The sequence below is a fragment of the Rana temporaria genome, chromosome 8 (assembly GCF_905171775.1).
Source record: "Rana temporaria chromosome 8, aRanTem1.1, whole genome shotgun sequence".
NCBI classification, from domain to species: Eukaryota; Metazoa; Chordata; class Amphibia; order Anura; family Ranidae; genus Rana; species Rana temporaria.
The window spans coordinates 183,796,057-183,817,315 of NC_053496.1; the positions used below are offsets into that span (position 1 = coordinate 183,796,057).

General features: G+C 48.2%; 1 protein-coding gene across 1 annotated transcript; it reads right to left on the bottom strand.

The window, feature by feature from the left end:
* On the bottom strand, nucleotides 1-10,049 carry LOC120910606 (zinc finger protein 585B-like). Its single transcript, XM_040322363.1, has 5 exons — nucleotides 10,009-10,049; nucleotides 9,731-9,919; nucleotides 9,462-9,650; nucleotides 6,549-6,684; nucleotides 1-3,573 (listed from the first exon to the last, which is right to left on the bottom strand). The coding sequence occupies exons 2-5, from the start codon at nucleotides 9,830-9,832 to the stop codon at nucleotides 365-367; spliced, it is 3,636 nt and encodes a 1,211-aa protein (XP_040178297.1). The 5' UTR covers nucleotides 9,833-9,919; nucleotides 10,009-10,049; the 3' UTR covers nucleotides 1-364.
* Between the last annotated feature and the right edge of the window lie 11,210 nt (nucleotides 10,050-21,259).

A 21,259-nucleotide genomic window follows, 5' to 3' on the forward strand; every position in this document is an offset into this window, starting at 1 on the left:
GGGACCCAACCAGCAGTGACACCCCCTCCTGCTCTCTCCTAGAGGGACCCAACCAGCAGTGACACCCCCTCCTTCTTTTTCCTAGCAGAGGAAGCCAGACAGAACTTTGAAGTCTTTAGTAATCTCTGATTTCCTTATAAGGTCTTTCTTCCATGATAAAAATCAGAGGAGCGCTCAGCCGTGTGTTTTCTGAGGTGTATATCAAGGTGAGCTTCTTCCCAGTGTGAGATCTCGGATGTACGGCAAAATATGATTCTCTGTTTGGTAAGACAAGACTTCTGCAAGAAACATTTCCCGCACAGGGCAGGAACACGGCTCCCCCCATGTGCGATCTCTGATGTCTGACATTTTCTGATTTCCGTAGCTAACATTTCTCGCTTTCTGAACACGGAAGAAGCTGTTTCTGCATACGGCATTCACTATGGTGTCTAGTAACATCAGCCCACCGGAAAAAACGTTTCCCACACTCAGGACAGCAATATGACTTCTCGCTAGTGTGAGACTTCTCATGTATGGTAAGTGCAGACTTATGTGGAAAACATTTCTCGCATTTAGAGCAGGAATACGGCTTCTCCATCGTGTGAGATTGTTGATGCCTATTAAGTTGAGATTTCAGTCTAAAGCATTTCCAGCACTCAGAGCAGGAATACGGCTTCTCCCCCGTGTGAAATTGTTGATGTATAGTAAGATGATATTTCTGGCTATAACATTTGCCACACTCAGAGCAGGAAAACGGTTTCTCACCCGTGTGCACTCTCTGATGATTAATAAGTGAGTAATTAGTAAAAAAACTTTTCCCGCACTCAGCACAGGAATACGGTTTCTCACCTGTATGAGATCTCTGATGTACAATAAGTGTCGATTTCATTATAAAACATTTTCCACACTCAGGACAGGGATACGGCCTCTCCCCTGTGTGATATCTTTTATGTACAACAAGTCCTAATCTGCTTGAAAAGCATTTCCCGCACTCAAAGCAGAAAAACGGCTTCTCACCTGTGTGAGTTCTTTGATGGTCAGTAAGTGTCGATTTCATTTTAAAACATCTTCCACACTCAGTGCAGGAATACGGCCTCTCCCCTGTGTGATGTCTTTGATGTACAACAAGTTGTAATTTGCTTGAAAAGCATTTCCCGCACTCAGGACAGGAATAGGGCTTCTCGCCTGTATGAACTCTTTGATGTACAACAAGTTGCGAGTTCTGTGAAAAACATTTGCCGCACTCGGGGCATGAATATGGCTTCTCACCCGTGTGGGATCTGTAATGTTTGTTTAGTTTTGCTATTTGAACAAACTGTTGCCCACACTCAAGGCAGGAATAATTTTTAACTTTGTGAGTTCTCTGATGTCTGACCAAATGTGCTTCACTTAGAAAACATTTCCCGCACTCAGAACAGGAATGAAATCCTGCCTGCTTGTGAGATATCTGATGTATAAAAAGACCTAAACCCGAGCTAAAACTTTCCCCACATTGAGGACAGGGAAAGGTCTCCTCCCCCTGAATTCCGGCACCATCCCTCACAGTACAAGGTTGCTCAGAGTCGGAGGGATTCCATGGTCTATCCACACTGTGAAGTCCTCCATCCATAGTGGAGCTCATTGTCTTTTCTCCTCCACAATCTCCTGTGATGTCCTCATCTTCCATTTTACAACCTGGAGATAAAGTGAGACAATCCTTTGAGGGTTTCTCCCCCAGGTGGGACATGTAGTGTTTATTTAGTTTCGAGTTGGAAATAAAACTTTTTCCACACTCAGAGCAGGAATAGGGCCTCTCCCCTGTGTGATGTCTTTTATGTACAACAAGTTCGAATTTGCTTGAAAAGCATTTCCCGCACTCAGGACAGGAATACGGCTTTTCCCCTGTGTGAGATCTCTGATGTCTGACTAGTCCTGAATTTTGGAGAAAACATTTACCGCACTCAGGGCAGGAATATGGTTTCTCAACTGTGTGAAATCTCTGATGTTTGCAAAGATCAGACTTCGCTGCAAAACATTTCCCGCACTCAAAGCATGAATGTGGCTTCTCACCCGTGTGCAATCTCTGATGTTTGTAAAGATCAGACTTCTCTGCAAAACATTTCCCGCACACAGAGCATGAATGTGGCTTCTCACCCGTGTGCGATCTCTGATGTCTGCAACGGCTGTAACTATCCGAAAAACTTTTCCCACACTCACGGCAGGAAAACGGCTTCTCACCCGTGTGTGATCTGTAATGTATGTCCAGTTTTGCTTTACGAACAAAGCATTTCCCGCACTCTGGGCAGGAATAAGACTTCTTTCCTGTGTGAGAACTCTGATGTCCGACAGGTTCCGATTCATGACGAAGAAATGTATCGGACTTAGAACAGGAATGAACAGAGAAAATTTGCTCAGAGCTAAAACTTTCCCCACATTCAGGACAGGGAAATGTCTCGTCTCCCTGAATTCTGGCCCCATCCCCCACAGTACGAGGTTGCTCAGAGTCGGAGGGATTCCATGGTCTCTCCACACTGTGAAGTCCTCCATCCATAGTGGAGCTCGTTGTCTTTTCTCCTCCACAATCTCCTGTGATGTCCTCATCTTCCATTTTACAACCTGGAGATAAAGTGAGACGATCCTTTGAGGGTTTCTCCCCCGTGTGGGACATGTAGTGTTTATTTAGTTTTGAGTCGGAAATAAAACTTTCTCCACACTCAGAGCAGGGATAAGGTTTCACCCCTGTGTGATGTCTTTTATGTACAACAAGTTCTAATTTGCTTGAAAAGCATTTCCCGCACTCAGGACAGGGGTACGGCTTCTCCTCAGAATGAACGGTTTGATGTACAACAAGTTGCGATTCCTGTGAAAAACATTTCCCGCACTCAGGACAGGGGTACGGTTTCTCGTCAGTATGAACTATTTGATGTGCAACAAGTTGTGATTCCTGTGAAAAACATTTCCCGCACTCAGGACAGGAATACGGCTTCTCCTCAGTATGAACGGTTTGATGTACAACAAGTTGTGATTCCTGTGAAAAACATTTCCCGCACTCAGGACAGGGGTACAGTTTCTCGTCAGTATGAACGGTTTGATGTACAACAAGTTGTGATTCCTGTGAAAAACATTTCCCGCGCTCAGGGCATGAATATGGCTTCTCACCCGGGGGGGATCTGTAGTGTTGCTTTAGTTCTGATACACGAAGAAACTGTTTCCCAAACTCAAGGCGGGAATACGACTTCTCAACGTTGTGCGTTCTCTGATGTCTGACCAAATGTGCTTCACTTAGAAAACATTTCCCGCACTCAGAACAGGAATGAAATCCCGCCTGCTTGTGAGATATCTGATGTATAAAAAGACTTAAGCTTGTGGTAAAAAATTTCCCACATTCAGGACAGGGAAATGTCTCCTCTCCCTGAATTCCAGCCCCGTCCCCCACAGTACGAGGTTGCTCAGAGTCAGAGGGATTCCATGGTCTATCCACACTGTGAAGTCCTCCATCCATAGTGGAGCTCATTGTCTTTTCTCCTCCACAATCTCCTGTGATGTCCTCATCTTCCATTTTACAACCTGGAGATAAAGTGAGACGATCCTCTGAGGGTTTCTCCATGGCGTGTCCTGGAAAAATAGAAAAACATCATCAATAGATATGAGAGGGTTAGTTCACTTCCATCAAGATTCCATCTGGATCAGGTAGATACGAGTGAGGAGATGTTCTCTGTGGAGGTCCCAACCAGCTGGGACTCTTCCCCCCCATCAAAGAACCTTTGGTCCTCCTCCCAGATCACTTCTACATTTACACAGCCTTGTCAGAAGAGCAGGAACCAATGGGGACTGGGAGGGGCGTGCTCTTTACACAACCACAAGCCTAGGCACTGGGTCATGTGATCTCCAATAAACAAGAGGGTCAAAGTTCAGACTTGTAGACCCTTTACCATAGAACAAGTGAGCATAGGACTAGGCTTCTGGTGATATGCAGTAGAGCTGCACAATTAATCGTTAAAAAAATTGTGATCTCAATTCTACTCCCCTGATGATCTCCAATGCAGAGTTTGCCGATTCTTTCATATAACAAGTGGAAAGACTTACCTGCTCACTCAGCTGTCAAAAGAAAAAATACGGGCAGTCTGCCAAGTTTTTAACAACATGAAACTATGGCGCGGATTCACAAAGCACTTACGCTCACGTATCTCCAGATACGCCGTGTAAGTGCAAATATGCGCCGTCGTATCTGTGCGCCGGACTCAGAAACTAAGATACGCCTAAAAACAGGCTTCATCCGACCGACGTAACTTGCCTACGCCGGCGTAGAGTGGGCGCATATTTACGCTGGACGCATTTGGCGCTCCCATTGATTTTCTATTCACATATGCAAATGAGGGAGATACGGTGATTCACGAACGTACGTGCGCCCGACGCAGTGCGCGTAAAGTCATACGTACGGCGTAAAGTTATGCCCCATAAAGGAGGTGCAACTCCGCAGCATCCATACAAAGGGCTGCACCAGGGAACACAAGCCGACGTATTTTACGTTGGACGTGAATATGACTAGGCGTAGGTTACATTCACGATGTAGGCAGTGATCCGACGTATCTTAGGGAGTAGTTCCGACATGATTCTGAGCATGCGCACTGGGAATGCGTCCACGGGACGGCGAATGCGCCGTTCGTTATACGTATCTGTCTGGCGCTCGGCCCATCATTTGCATGGGGTCACGCCTCTTTTGCATGGCTTACGCCCACTGCCGGCTTACGCCAAGGAAACCCAGCGCAGTTTTGGCAGCACTGGCTTTGTGAATTCAGTGCTTGCCTCTCTGCGCTGCGTCGGCGTAGCGTAAAGGAGATACGATACGGCGGCATAAATGTGCGCCGCTGTATGTGAATCCGGGCCATTGTAACTAACTTCCTTCTAATGCCCCGTACACACAATTGGATTTTCCGATGGCCCGAATTTTTTGTCGGGATTCCATACAGCTTCCCCGTTCTTCACTGTGGCGCTGTCATTGATTGTGTGTTCCCTGATATAGGGAAGCGCAATCAATGATGTCACACCTACAGCCACACCCCCTACAGTTAGAAACACATATGAGGTCACACTCAACCCCTAGTGGTTAACTCCCAAACTGCAATTGTAATTTTCACAGTAATCAGTGCATTATCAGTGCATTTTTAATGCATTTTTTGCTGTGAAAATGACAATGGTCCCAAAAATGTGTCAAAATTGTCCGATGTGTCCGACCATAATGTCGCAGTCACAAAAAAAAAAAAAAAAAAGCTGATCGCCGCCATTAGTAGTAAAAAAAATGTTTTTTTTTATAAAAATGCAATAAAACTATCCCCAATTTTGTAAACACTATAAATTTTGCGCAAACCAATCGATAAACGCTCATTGCGATTTTTTTTACCAAAAATATGTAGAAGAATACGAATTGGCCTAAACGGAGGAAACATTTTTTTTTATATATATTTTTTGGGGATATTTATTATAGCAAAAAGGAAAAAATATTGCATTTTTTTCAAAATTATTGCTCTATTTTTGTTTATAGCGTAAAAAATAAAAACCGCAGAGGTGATCAAATACCACCAAAAGAAAGCTCTATTTGTGGGGAAAAAAGGACGCCAATTTTGTTTGGGAGCCACGTCGCACGACCGCGCAATTGTCAGTTTAATCAACGCAGTGCCGAATCGCAAAAACTGGCCAGGTCCTTTACCTGCATTTTGGTCCGGGTCTTAAGTGGTTAATGTGAAAGATGATGTTTTACGCCGGGAGACTCGTGAGAGAATGGCGATTCTCATTTTAGCCAGAATCGAGCAGCTCTAATATGCAGCACGGGAGGGAGCTTACCGCAGAATTTCCTCCCAGAAATAAAAAAGTGTTTCAGTCCTTCTGTTACCAGTCTTGTTGGGATGACAAGTATGGCGTAATAGAGTTTTAGGCTTCATTTCCATGGACGTTTTTACAGCCACTTTTTAGAGCGTTTTTTGCAGCTTAAAAACGGCTCTCTATGTTAGTCTATGGCCTCATGCCCACCATGACGTTTTTGAGCTGTAGATGGCTGAGCCGTTTTTAAGCTGCAAAAAAAAACCAGGACCAGTGCGTTCTGAAGCTCCAGCGTTAGAGCTGTAAAAACGCTCAAAAACGCGCACAAACGCTCAAAAACGCGCAAAAACTCTAAAAACGATACCGCGGCGTTTTATCAGCAAAAATTTCTTGGGTCACTGTAGCCTCTGTAAACAGAGGAAATTAATAATAACATGGACAGGCTTTTTTAAGCTGTAAAAAACGCTCAGAAAAGTGTCTGTAAAATTGTCCATGGAAATGAAGCCTTAGGTTAACATTTATCTATAAAAGTCTTCTGGAAGAAGAGGGATCAACCTAAGAAAGGCTCAATCTGTGTTATCATATCTGTGCTACTGTAACTAGGAGTGACACACAACCTAATACTGCCAGCTGAACCCCAGGACGGGTATCAGTACAGGGAGGGGACCATTATCAACTTATTATTGGCTGAGAACACTCAGCTCCGCCCTACTCTGGAACAATCAGTGAGCAGTAACAGAGCAGAGATAAGAGAAGAATATATTATGGGTCACCTGTGCTGATCTCTGTAGGAGTGTCCTCCTCTACGAATGTCCTCATCATTCCATCCTCCTCCGTAAATTGATGATCATCCCACACACACATCTCTTCTACTTCACACTCAACTTTCACGTTCATCAGATCTTCACCCTAAACCAACAGAATGGAAGCAAAAGAAAAGGTTTCCGTACTTTCTGCATTCAAAAACAGTCCGTTTATACTGCCGCCTACTGGAGGTTGAGACATCCAAAAAGCAGTCGATCCGAGGGGCGGATAACAGCCAGTGGTAGGCCCATAAGGGACTGGGAACTCAGGATTATCAGACAGAATAACCCCCGAATCTGGACCAGAGGAGACAAAGCCCCCTACAAGACGGGAAGCTTCCAATGACCAATGGAAGGCCACAGAGTATCAACCAGGGCAGAAAAGATCACTGCCAAGGGTGATGACTCCACTGAGGCCTCGTACACATGGGCAAGAATCTCATAAGGAAAAAAACGTTGGTTTTCCCGACAAGAAACTCTTGCCGCCCGAGTGTACACACAGACCTTTCAAAAGAACCGTGGTTCTCTTGAAAGGCAAGAACGCGGTGACGTCATCGCATACGACGAGCATGCGCTCGTCACATTCGATTCCGTCGCCGCCATCTTGCTTCACCCTACCTATGCCATGGAAGCTAGTCATTTCGAGCACACACAGGTTTCCACGGCGACAGGTAAGTATACACACTCTCAGGTTTCTCGTCGGGAAACAGGCCGACAAGAAAATAGAGAGCATCTCGTCAAGATTCTGGCCAGATTTCCAGACGAGAAACCTGAAAGCTTCGTACACACGCTCGGTTTACAAGAAAGCTCTGCCAGCAGTTTTCTTGCTGGTTCTTGCCGAGAAAACCGAGCGTGTGTACGAGGCTTAAGCCTCAACCAAAAACCCATCAAAACTGATGGAACTCTAGAACTACCCAAGAGGACGAGACCAACAACAGAATATAGTTAACAGATACAAATCTCAGGAACAAGTCCCTAGGAGAGCAGGGGCCTGACCATCGTATAGCACATGATTCTTATGCCGCGTACACACAGTCGGAATTTCACAGAAAATAAGTCAGATGGGAGCTTTTGGTCGGAAATTTCAATCGTGTGTATGCTCTGACTTTTTTTTTTTTAACAGAAATTCCGACAGCATTAGATAGAGAGCAGGTTCTCTATTTTTCCGACTGACTTTTTCCCGTTGGAAATCCCGATCTTGTGTACGGGGCATAAGACTATCTAGACCCCTCCCGGTTCAGTGAAACCTCCATGACTAGAAGGAGTTATGCTGGCCATACACTCTACGAAAAATCATCCGACACTCTACGAAAAACGAACGTTCGGCTGTGAGCGCAAACGATATTGCCATCATGTAATGACCGATAAATAATATACATTTGGTTAATTTTTTTTTACATTTACCTAGTGCAGAAAGTTCCGACGGGAAGCACCTTTCTGATTTATCGTTCATTCCGCAGAAAATTTCAAAACTTGTCCTTCGTTTGTTCAAAAACGTCCGAACGATTATCGATTTTGTGCCCATTAACTGGTCGAAAAACTAACGAACTGTCTGAAGGACCGAATTTCAGCCGATTTTTCGTATAGTGTATGGCCAGCATAAGGCAGTCATGTCATGTGGGTGGGTGTGGTAACTTGTTTCAGGGCAGGTAGGACCACCCCTTTGTCAAGCCAAAAAAAAAAAAAAAAAAGGACTCTTTGGTTTAATAAAGGGGGTCGTCCTACCTGCCCTAAAACATGTTACTACACCCACCCACGTGATGTGTGACATCTAGACTCCTCCCTGTCCAGTGAAACCTCCATGACTAGGATGAATAGGGCTGTCACAAGGGTGGGTGTGGTTACGTGTTTCAGGGCACATAGGACCACTCCTTTGTCAAGCCAAAGAGGACCAAAGGAAAAAAAAATAAAGGGGGGGGGGGGGACAGGACTGTCCTACCTGCCCTGAAACTCTTTACTACACCCACCCACGTGATGTGTGACATCACAGTCTAACTCATCTGATCCCAGCTAAGGAGACCCGAGCCCGATGTAGCCAGAGGAGACGTCCCGGAAGACCTGCATCTCACCGCTGCCTGCTTGAGCTTCAAGGTGGACAACAGCGACCAAATGCTGGCAGCTTCCTTGAGAAGCTCTAAAGCCCTGCCCTGCTGATCTCTTTAACACGGCATGGCTCCCCAGAAGGCTCCACCCGTATTGGAACACATGTTGCTTATCCCTCTCCATCCTGTGAGTGCATTTTTATCCCTTTCTGATCTGCTTAACCCTCTAGATCCTGTGAGTGCATTTGTATCCCTTTCTGATCTGCTTAACCCTCTCCATCCTGAGTGCATTTTTATCCCTTTCTGATATTCTTAACCCTCTCCATCCTGTGAGTGCATTTTTATCCCTTTCTGATCTGCTTAACCCTCTACATCCTGTGAGTGCATTTTTATCCCTTCCTAATCCGCTTAACCCTCGCCATCCTGTGAGTGCATTTTTATCCCTTTCTGATATGCTTAACCTTCTCCATCCTGAGTGCATTTTTATCCCTTTCTATACTGCTTAACCCTGTACATCCTGTGAGTGCATTTTTATCCCTTTCTGATCTGCTTAACCCTCTACATCCTGTGAGTGCATTTTTATCCCTTCCTTATCTGCATTCTGATCACCCGCCACACTTGGAAGCCGGCACCCTTATCTGCTTGCTTGTTCTTACATGTGCCACAGGTCGCTCAAGACCTTCCCTAAAGAGCTACACACATCTACAGTGCTCTCAAAGAGACCTCTACCCAACTTTCCATCCTAACCCAAAACTCCCCTGTATGTCAGCATAGCGTCATAGCCGTTCTCTTATTTTCCTTGTCTATAAATCGTAACTACCACGTACAATTCCTCATCTACCTGATAACGTTTTGCGTAGTTGTGATCTTCCTGTGTGCAATCCCAGGAATACAGAGGACGGGGACATCTCTCTGGTGGGTTTATGTAGCTGGATGACTCCACCGTGATGGTCTCGAACTCGTATTGGAGAAACTCCGGCGTCTCCATCACCCCATCAGCCTCCTCTTCAACAACAATATTATTTTCACCCTGAATATATAATAAAACATTCACTGTAACAAACATGCTTGTGTAGAACTTATAACTATCAAAGATTGTTCCTCATCTACCTGATGATGTTTTGCGTAGTTATGATCTTCCTGTGTGGAATCCCGGGAATACAGAGGATGAGGACATCTCTCTGGGAGGTTCCTGTCATTAGGTGGCTCCATCAGATCCTTGTGTCCTTCAGAAAGCTTCTCTATTACACCATAGTCCTCGTCCTCCACTTTTATCTCAACTTCTCTCAGGTTTCCACTCTGAAGATAGAATAAAAATGACATCAATGGTAACAATGCAGATAATGTACAGATCCTAATGATACTATCAGTGATTGTTCCTCATCTACCTGATGATGGTGGGGGATGGTGTGACCTTCCTGTGTGGAATCCCGGGAATACAGAGGACGGGGACATCTCTCTGGTGGGTTGGTGTTATTAGGAGGCTCCATCATATCCTTGTGTCCTTCTGAATACTCCTCCATCACTCCATACTCCTCATACTCTTCTTTAACAACAATATTATAATCCCAGAGGTTTCCACTCTAAATATAAAATAAAACATCCATTGTAACAAACGTGTTTGCGTATAAATCATAACCTTCCGTGATTGTTCCTCATCTACCTGATGATGGTGAGGGATGATGTGACCTTCCTGTGTGGAATCCCAGAAATACAGAGGATGGGGACATATCTCTGGTGGGTTACTGTTGGTAGGTGGATCCGTCATATCCTTGTGTACATCTGAAGGTTCCTCCACCACATCATCTTCCTCTTCTTTAATACCGATATTTATATCCTTGATGTTTTCATTGGTGATCTATAAGGAAACATTCATTGTGACACATATGCTCGAATTAAAATCATAACTACCGATAATTGTTCATCATTTACCTGATCATGTTGTACGTTGTCATCCTCTTCATGTGTGTCCATCATGACGTCCTTGTAGAGATCCTTGTGTCCTTCTAAATACTCCCACTCCTCCATGGAGAAATAGACAGTGACATCCTGACACCTTATAGGAACCTGACACACACAATGATACAGTCACCATCCAGACACACCCCTTGTCTGTTACTGGATAATGTCCCAGAATTCCCAGCACCGCTCACCTCTCCTGTCAGCAGCTCCATCATCTTCTTGGTGACTTTTAGAATCTTCTTCATGTTGTGTCTCTCAGGTTTTAGGGAGTCACATGGAGGCACTGTGATGGTCATATGATCACCTGACTTCGGAAGAGGAAAACTCTGTATTGGAGAACCAATAGGAATATCATGTTAGAATCCCAGAATCCTCCTCACCTCTCCGGTCAGGTCTGTGTTTTATTAATAGAGATAAGAGTGATGTCATGTGACCTCCCAGAATCCTCCTCACCTCTCCGGTCAGCAGGTAGATGATCTCCAGGGTGAGATGCAATATCCTCTCAGTCATGTCACTCCGATCCTCCTCCATTCTTATTCATGTGATCAGTGCGGGTTTCCCTGTAAACGAATAGCGGAGAATTATCTGGACTGTATTGGTTGTACAATATTAGGATGAGAACTTTAATGCAAATTCAGTTGAACCAAATTGAAGGAGAATATGTAAAAATAGTATTTTTATAACGGCTTACCTGTAAAATCCTTTTCTTGGAGTACATCACGGGACACAGAGCAGCATAGTAATTACTATGTGGGTTATAGAGCCTACCTTCAGGTGATGGACACTGGCATGCCTCTAAGGCAGGAAGTCCCCTCCCCTATATAACCCCTCCCATACTGGGAGCACCTCAGTTTTGTAGCAAAGCAATAAGTGTCCCAATATCCCCAGACAAGAGGGGCGGGAGCTCTGTGTCCCGTGATGTACCCCAAGAAAAGGATTTTACAGGTAAGCCGTTATAAAAATCCTATTTTCTTTCTCATACATCACAGGACACAGAGCAGCCATAGTAATTACTATGTGGGATGTCCTAAAGCAATGCCAATGAGGGGAGGAAGACACAATAACATAGCCGGGGCGCCAGAGGTATGGATTTATACTGCAGCCCGCAGCACACTGCGCCCAACGGCGATATCCTCATGTCTTCTTGCATCCAACTGATAACATTTTGTGAATGTGTGGATCGACGACCAGGTCGCAGCCTTACAGACTTGAGCCATGGAGGCCTGATGATGCACTGCCCAAGAAGTGCCAACCGCTCTAGTGGAGTGCGCTTTAACTTTAAACGGAGGAACCTTCCTTTTAAAACCATAGGCTTGAGTAATGACTTGCCGAATCCACTTAGAAATAGTAGATTTCGACGCTGCCTGACCCTTTCTGGGCCCTTCCGGCAGAACACACAGAACATTAGTCTTCCGGATCTGAGCAGTAGCCCTACGATAGACTTTAACTGCCCTCACTACATCCAAGGAATGTAATGACTTTTCCTCCGCAGAACTAGGTTCTGGAAAAAAAGAAGGGAGAACCAGATCCTGGTTCAAATGAAAACTTGACACGACCATGGGAAGAAAAGCCGGATGAGGTCGCAAAACCACTCTATCTTTATGAAGAATCAGATATAGCTCCTTACAGGAAAGGGCCGCCAATTCCGATACCCTCCTGGCAGAGGATATGGCTACCAAGAAGACCAACTTTCTGGTCAAGAGGACTAAGGGAATGTGGGACAAAGGCTCAAAGGGCTGCCTTTGCAGTGCAGATAGAACCAGATTCAAGTCCCATGGGCACAAGGGGGTTTTAATTGGTGAATTATTACGAATTACCCCTAGTAAAAAAGACTTAACTAGCGAATGTGTAGCTAGTGGCCTTTGAAAAAATATTGATAAGGCCGAGACCTGCCCCTTGATGGTACTCAAGGCTAATTTCATGTCTACACCTAAGTGTAGAAAGTCAAGAACTCTGCCTATGACATACCGTATTTATCGGGGTATTGTGCGCTCCGGCGTATAGCGCGCACCCCTAATGTGGACCCGCAATTCCTGTAAAAAATTTTTTTTTAGTACTTACAGTTTTGGTGTCTTGCACGGCGTCCATCGGCGGGCTCGTCGGGTCCGGCATCCGTCTGCGGCTTCGGTGGTGTCCCCCGTCGAATCGCCGCTTCCCGCGCTCAGTTTGAACGCCTTCCGCCGACATATACCGAGTGCAGTGCACTCGGCTACATTCGGCCAGGCTCGGCTTCGCTTGTGCTCACGCTCTGTGACGTTTATGCGTGAGCACGAGCGAAGCCGAGCCTGGCCGAATGTAGCCAAGTGTACTGCACTCGATATATGTCGGCGCAGGCATTCAAACTGAGCGTGGGAAGCGGCGTATATCGCGCACCCACGATTTTCCCCTTATTTTAAGGGGAAAAAAATGCGCGGTATAAGCCGATAAATACGGTATCTACAAGGATGCCACCCCTTGGCTTCACACCAGCATCAGGAATCTCTGTGTCCCACCGACAGCCAGGATGTTACAGGGATACTGAGCCTTATAACAGTCAGGTGTACTGCACCTGCGCCTTACCAACCCCCGCCCCGCTCTCTCCAGCCACTCCGTAGCACGGCTACATGGGAGAGACCATCTTGCGTGTGCGTTATGTGACGACACGTGCACGTGACGCTGCTACCGCTCCAGCAAGGAGGAAACAGTGCGGGGGAAGCCTGCTGAGCCGCCCTGTGACGGAAACCCAGAGGACCCCCCCTTTATGGAAGCATGCAGCAGCTGTTTAAGAAAAAGGCAAGTACCTTTCTAGCAGCGTCTGGGCAACACAGTACCCCAATTTCAGACTGAGACACGTCACCAAGGACAGTTTCAGAAACAGTCACTTTTGGATCTGACAGGCAGTTAGAAAACAGACAACCATATAGGCAGTTTAGACCCCAGGCATGCCATAATAGCCCTATAGAAGGTCTCCCTGCCGAACAAAGTTCTGACAGGACCTTCACTTACCTTATCCTCCGCCGCAGGACTCTGCTAGAAACACAGACAGCCCAATCTTCACCCATCACGGCGGGCTAAGTCCGCAGACCTTCAGGGCTCTATAGAAGGTCTCCTTGCTGAACAAAGTTCTGACAGGACCTTCACTTACCTTATACTCCGCCGCAGGACTCTGCTAGAAACACAGACAGCCCAATCTCCACCCATCACGGCGGGCTAAGTCCGCAGACCTTCAGGGCTCTATAGAAGGTCTCCTTGCTGAACAAAGTTCTGACAGGACCTTCACTTACCTTATACTCCGCCGCAGGACTCTGCTAAAAAACACAGACAGCCCAATCTTCACCCATCACGGCGGGCTAAGTCCACAGACCTTCAGGGACCGGGGTCCATGGACAGGAACACCACACCCCTGGAACTGTACCGCACCCTGCTAGAAAACTTTTGGTATTGTGTCTGACCAGAGCACTGGAACCCAGCCCTCATAAGAGAGGCATTACAGGCAAAACCTCGTTCTTCTCAATCGAGGCCCGGGCACCGTTCCACTTTGGCTATGAAGCACCTTGGACGGATCCGGAGACAGCTTGCTTAGGCCACAAGGGAACTAAAAGCAAAGCTTTTTTTAGAAGTACATATCAACCTTGACCACCACCTTAGACACTGGTGAAAAAAGGTACTCCCGGTATGGGAGGGGTTATATAGGGGAGGGGACTTACTGTCTTGGGCGTGCCAGTGTCCATCACCTGCAGGTAGGCTCTATAACCCACATAGTAATTACTATGCTGCTCTGTGTCCCGTGATGTACGAGAAAGAAATCAGTTCCGACCATACTGGATAATGTCCCTGAATTCCCAGCACCTCTCACCTCTCCTACCCGGAGGTCAGTCATCTTTTTGATGACTTCTACAACTTTCTTTATCGTTCAAAACGTAATATTGTGAAGCTATTAGAATCATTTGTGTTCTTTTCCGGTAGTGGAACTTGTTTGTATTGTCAACTTATGCCGCGTACACACGACCGTTTTTCGGGTTGTAAAAAATGACATGTTTAATGGTCTAGAGAAAACAACGTTTTTTTCAACCCGATCGTTAAAACCGCCTTGCCTACACACGATCGTGGGAAAAAAAAATGCTCTAGCAAAGCGCGGTGACGTACAGCGCGTACGACGGCACTATAAAGGGGAAGTTCCATTCCCTTGGGGCCGCTTTTGATTGTTTTGTGTTAGTAAAAGACGATTTGCGCTTTTCTGTCTGTTACAGTGTGATGAATGTGCTTACTCCATTATGAACGGTAGTTTTACCAGAACGAGTGCTCCCGTCTCATAACTTGCTTCTGAGCATGCGTGGGTTTTTTCACGTCGTTAAAGCCCACCCACGACCATTTTTTACAATATTAAAAACTTTGTGAAAAATTAGAGCATGTTCTAAATTTTTAATGCCTATTTTTTACATTGTGAAAAATGCTCTGGAGCCCACACACGATCGTTTTTAATGACAATAAAAAAACACTACGGCCCGGATTCACAGAGAGCGGGCGCACATTACGCCGCCGTATCGCATATCAATGTACGCTACGCCGACGCAGCGCAGAGAGGCAAGCATGGAATTCAGTGCTTCCAAAACTGCGTTGGCGCAGGCCGGCTTAGGTGGAAGTGGGCTTGCCCCATGCAAATGAGGAGTGACCCCATGCAAATGATGGTTGGAGAGCCAGACAAGTACGTTTAACGAACTGCGCATGCGTCGTGACGTGGACGCATCACCGTGCGCATGCTCACAACCACGTCGGAACAACTACCTAAGATACGCCGGATCACTGCCTACGCCATGAATGTAATCTACACCCATCCAGACACACGTCCAACGTAAAATACGCCGGCTTCTTTTCCCTGATGCAGACCTTTACATGTCTGCTGCTGAGTTACACCTCCTTTATGGGGCTTATCTTTACGCCGGACGTACAACTTACGCGCACCTCTTGTAGCCTGCGTAGGGCGCGCGCAGGTTCGTGAATCGCTGTATTTTCCTCAGTTGCATATTTGAATGGCTAATCAATGGCAGCGCCACCATGCGTCCGGCGAAAATGTGCGCCCACCCTACGCCGGCGTAGGCAAGATACGTCGGCAGGCTGAAGCCTTTTTTTAGGCGCATCTCTGTTTGTGGGTCCGGCGCACAGATACGACGGCGCAGATTTATACTTACGTCGGCGTATCTAAAGTGCTTTGTGAATCCGGGCCATCATTTTTTACAACCCGAAAAATGGTCGTGTGTATGCGGCATTACTTGTATTAGGAATCTATTGTGACAGGTCCTCTTTATGGAGAGAGGCCCGGGTCAATAAGACCTCACATCTCTCCTCCAGGCTGGAAAGCATGAGATCGGGAAAAAAATTCACCAATCTCATGCTGATAGCTGCGATTGCGGCTTTGTTTAATTCCGGGGAAGGGCTGGGGGAAAAAAATGTTTTGAATCGTGAATCAAGTTGCAAGGTCAAATCGATTCAGGTTTTCAAAAAATCTTTTTTTTTCCCACCAGGACCGGCGCTGACACCGTGCCGGTCCTGAGGAGCTACGGGCAGGAGTTTTTAGGCGAGGCCGCGGCATCGGCCTAGTCTGTGAGGCCGTACGCTGCGGACTAGGCCGAACCTGCGGCCTTGCCTAAAAACTCCTGCCCGTAGCTCCTCAGGACCGGCGCGGTGTCCATAAAAAAAAAGTCGTAAATCGTAAATTAAGTTAAAAAATAAAAATCTGATATTTTTTGGGGGGGGGGGGGGGGGGGGGGGTAATCGCCCTGCCCTACTTCAGGTACCCGGGGGTGACGTCACAACGTCGCACCCGGGCTCCTGACGGTCATAGAGATGACCGGAAATCTCTATCGTCGTGAGCCGGCGCCGGACGATTCTTTCTCCGGGCCCCCGATGGCACAGGAGAGCCTGGAGAAACAGAAACACCGTTCTATAAGAACGTTCAAATGGCGGAACTGCCGTATTAGGAATAATGTGTGACAGGTCATCTTTATGGAGAGATGCGGGGTCAATAAGACCTCCACATCTCTCCTCCAGGCTGGAAAGCATGAGATCAGGAAAAAAATAAATCACGATCTCATGCTGACAGCAGAGATTGCGGCTTTGTCTACTTCGGGGTACCCGGGCGTGACGTCATAGAGATGACTGGAAATCTCTATCGTCGCGAGCCAGCGCCACGCGATTCTTTCCTTGGGCCCCCCATGGCACAGGAGAGCCCTGAGAAGCACCTGATGGTGGTGGGAGGGTCGTCCCCTCCCGTCGCCTATAGGAACATTCAAGCGGCGGAACTGCCGCTATGATCATTCTTATCGTGCGCAGAATCACCGGCTGCAAACAATGTTATCTGAAAGCAGGGCAACTGTGTGCTTTGAGGGGGGGAAGAGATGTGCCAGTGCCTACTCCATGCAGACACAAAGATTTGGGCTCTTCCCCTCTGCAAGCCGAGCATCTGACCTGTCTGGACAGTGGGAGGAACAAACACAGTAGAGCCTACCGTGAGATCTAAGGGGACGCGGACCGCTGGGTGAGAGCAAAGCTGAGGGTCTTTACTTTTCTGCAGTTCAGTCCACAGGCTCTCCAGTGTGGGACTTGTCATGCTGGTCTTTCCAGGGACAGACTGCTGATTGAAGATCGCAGTCTAGTTCTCCCTGCCCCACTAACACCGTCCACTGCCCTTCTGACTATTGCTGGGGAAAAAAAATAATCGATTTGAATCTTGAATCAGGTTGCAAGGTCAAATCGAATTAGATTTTAAGCAAATCGATTTATTTTTCACCAGGACCGGCGCTGACACCGCTCTGGTCCTGAGGAGCTACGGGCAGGAGTTTTTAGGTGAGGCCAGACCCCGCGGACTAGGCCGAAGCCTCGCCTAAAAACCTCCACTGCCACTGTCCACTGTTCTACTGACAGCGTCCACCGGCACCGTCCACTGTTCTACTGACAGCGTCCACCGGCACCGTCCACTGTTCTACTGACAGCGTCCACTGTTCTACTGACAGCGTCCACTGTTCTACTGACAGCGTCCACCGGCACCGTCCACTGTTCTACTGACAGCGTCCACCGGCACCGTCCACTGTTCTACTGACAGCGTCCACCGGCACCGTCCACTGTTCTACTGACAGCGTCCACCGTCCACTGTTCTACTGACAGCGTCCACCGACACCGTCCACTGTTCTACTGACAGCGTCCACCGACACCGTCCACTGTTCTACTGACAGCGTCCACCGGCACCGTCCACTGTTCTACTGACAGCGTCCACTGTTCTACTGACAGCGTCCACTGTTCTACTGACAGCGTCCACCGGCACCGTCCACTGTTCTACTGACAGCGTCCACCGGCACCGTCCACTGTTCTACTGACAGCGTCCACCGGCACCGTCCACTGTTCTACTGACAGCGTCCACCGGCACCGTCCACTGTTCTACTGACAGCGTCCACCGTCCACTGTTCTACTGACAGCGTCCACCGTCCACTGTTCTACTGACAGCGTCCACCGACACCGTCCACTGTTCTACTGACAGCGTCCACCGGCACCGTCCACTGTTCTACTGACAGCGTCCACTGTTCTACTGACAGCGTCCACTGTTCTACTGACAGCGTCCACCGGCACCGTCCACTGTTCTACTGACAGCGTCCACCGGCACCGTCCACTGTTCTACTGACAGCGTCCACCGGCACCTTCCACTGTTCTACTGACAGCGTCCACCGGCACCGTCCACTGTTCTACTGACAGCGTCCACCGTCCACTGTTCTACTGACAGCGTCCACCGTCCACTGTTCTACTGACAGCGTCCACCGACACCGTCCACTGTTCTACTGACAGCGTCCACCGACACCGTCCACTGTTCTACTGACAGCGTCCACCGACACCGTCCACTGTTCTACTGACAGCGTCAGCGGGGCAACGGACGGGTGTCAGCGGGGCAGCGGACGGGTGTCAGCGGGGCAGGGGACGGTGTCAGCGGGGCAGGGGACGGTGTCAGCGGGGCAGGGGACGGGTGTCAGCGGGGCAGTGGACGGGTGTCAGCGGGGCAGTGGACGGGTGTCAGCGGGGCAGAGGACGGTGTCAGCGGGGCAGTGGACGGTGTCAGCGGTAGAGCTGGGTGATTTTCTCTCCCAGAAAAAAAACTTGATTCATGATTCTCGATTCACTGGGAGGCTGCGGGCAGGAGTTTTTAGGCGAGTCCGCGGCTTCGGCTTAGTCCCCGTCATCCGGTCTCGTGGACTAGGCCAAAGCCGCGGCCTCGCCTAAAAACACCTGCCCGCAGCTCCTCAGGACCGGCGCGGTGTCAGCACCGGTCTTAGTGAAAAAAAAAAAATAGATTTTCCGAAAATCTGAATCGATTTGACCTTGCAACTCGATTCAAGACTCAAATCGATTTTTTCCCCCAGCCCTAGTCAGTAGGGCAGTGGACGGTAAGCAGTCGACGGTGTCAGTAGGGCAGTGGATAGCGTCGGCGCCGGTCCTGGGGAGCTGCGGGCAGGAGTTTTTAGGCAAGGCCGCGGCTTCTGCCTTATTCGCGGCCGGACGCCGCGGACTAGGCCGAAGCCGCGGCCTCCCCAAAAAAAACTCCTGCCCACAGCTCCCCAGGACCGGCGCCGACACCGTGCCGGCAGGAGTTTTTAGGCGAGGCCGCGGCTTTGGCCTAGTCTGCGAAGCCGGACGCCAGGGCCTCACCTAAAAACTCCTGCCCGCAGCTACCCAGGACTGGCGCTGACACCATCCACTGCCCTACTGACACCGTCCTCTGCCCCACTGACTGACAGTGTCGACTTTTAAGGCAGGCTAGGTTCATATTTTAACTGTGACATTATTTTTATTAATAGAATCATACTTTATTGGCACACAATGCCCCGTTAAGTCCACCCCCCTCTCCACTGTTAACACAATTTGGCCACAACCACTGTTCACTGCAGCGCACGACGCGCACCCCCGTACTACTCTCCTAGGGTGACTCAAAGGTGTCCCGAGTCCCTTACAATCCTATATTGTGTACTACAAACAGAAATTGCCGTGCTCCGCTCAAGTGTTCGGGTTTGGCTCGACGAAAAGGCGGCAACCCTACTTCGGGCGGATAAATAGCACATCGATTCGTCTGTGTGACTGAAAAGAGGGACATTTAAGGGCAACAGAGAAATTTGGTGTCTAATAACTTACAGTAACGAGCGCTATGATCAAATAAGACCTTATTACCTCCTCTGCTGCCAGCTCCACCAACGTCTTCCCTCTACTTCCTCCCAATTCGACTCTCTAACTTCCTGTCTCTAGCTGACATCACTTCCTGTCTTCCATAGAGACTTCTTGTCTGGCTAGACGTGAGATCACCATCTTGTGGAGCTCAGAGGAACTGCAGGGTTACTTATTTTAGCACTTCTCTCCTTCATGTAAAAATCTAATTTATTTTGCTAAAAAATGTATCAGAACCCCCCAAACATTATATATATATATTTTTTTAGCAGACACCCTAAGGAATAAAATGGCGGTCATTGCAACTTTTTTTCTCGCACGGCATTTGCGCAATAATTTTTCAAACACCTTTCTTTGCAAAAAAACAAACGGTTTCATGAATTAAAAAATAACAAAACAGTAAAGTTAGCCCAATTTTTTTGTACAATATGAAAGATGATGTTACGCCAAGTAAATAGATACCTAACATGTCACGCTTTTAAAATTGTGAACACTCGTGGAATGGCGCCAATTTTCAGGACTTAAAGAGGGGGTTCACCCTATAAACATTTTTTTTTCTAGCATTAAATTAAGCATAGTAGCGCGAGCTACAGTATGCCTTTATTTTTATTTTTTGCCCCGTACTCACTGTGTAATCCTATAGTGAAGATTCAGACTCCCCGCAGGGGAATGGGCGTTCCTATCCAGAGGGAAGATGATTGACGGCCGGCTCTGGCACGTCACGCTTCTCCGGAAATAGCCGAAATAGGACTTGGCTCCTCACGGCGCCTGCGCCTAGTCTGTGCGCAGGCGCCGTATAGCGCCGTGAAGAGCCGAGACCTGCTCCGGCTATCTTCGGGTAGCGTGACGTGCCATAGCCGGCCGTCAATCATCTTCCCTCTGGATAGGAACAGGTCAGCAGAGTCAGGCTGGGCAGCAGGTGGGGAGTCAGCAGAGTCATACTGGGCAGCAAGTGGGGATTCAGCAAAGTCAGGCTGGGCAGCAAGCAGAGAGTCAGATGAACCAGGCTGGGCAGTAGGCAGAATCAGTGGACTAAAGTTAGGCAGCAGGTGTATAGTCAGTGGAGTCAGGCTGGGCAGCAGGTGGTGAGTCAGTAGAGTCAAGCTGGGCAGCAGGTGGTGAGTCAGTGGAGTTAGGCTGGGCATACAGGGGGTGCGTCAGTGGAGTCAAGCTGGGCACACAAGGGGTGAATCAGCAGAGTCAGGCTGGGCAGCAGGTGGAGAGTCAGCAGAGTCAGGCTGGGCAGCAGGTGGAGAGTCAGCAGAGCAAGGCTGGGCAGCAGGTGGGGAGTTGGCAAAGTCAGGCTGGGCAGCAGGTGGGGAGTCGGCAGAGTCAGGCTGGGCAGCAGGTGTGGACTCAGCGGAGTCAGACTGGGCAGAAGGTGGAGAGTCAGTGGAGTCAGGCTGGGCAGCAGGTGTGGAGTCAGCAGAGTCAGGCTTGACAGCTGGCAGAGAGTCAGCTGAACCAGGCTGGGCTGTAGGCAGAATCAGTGGTCAAAAG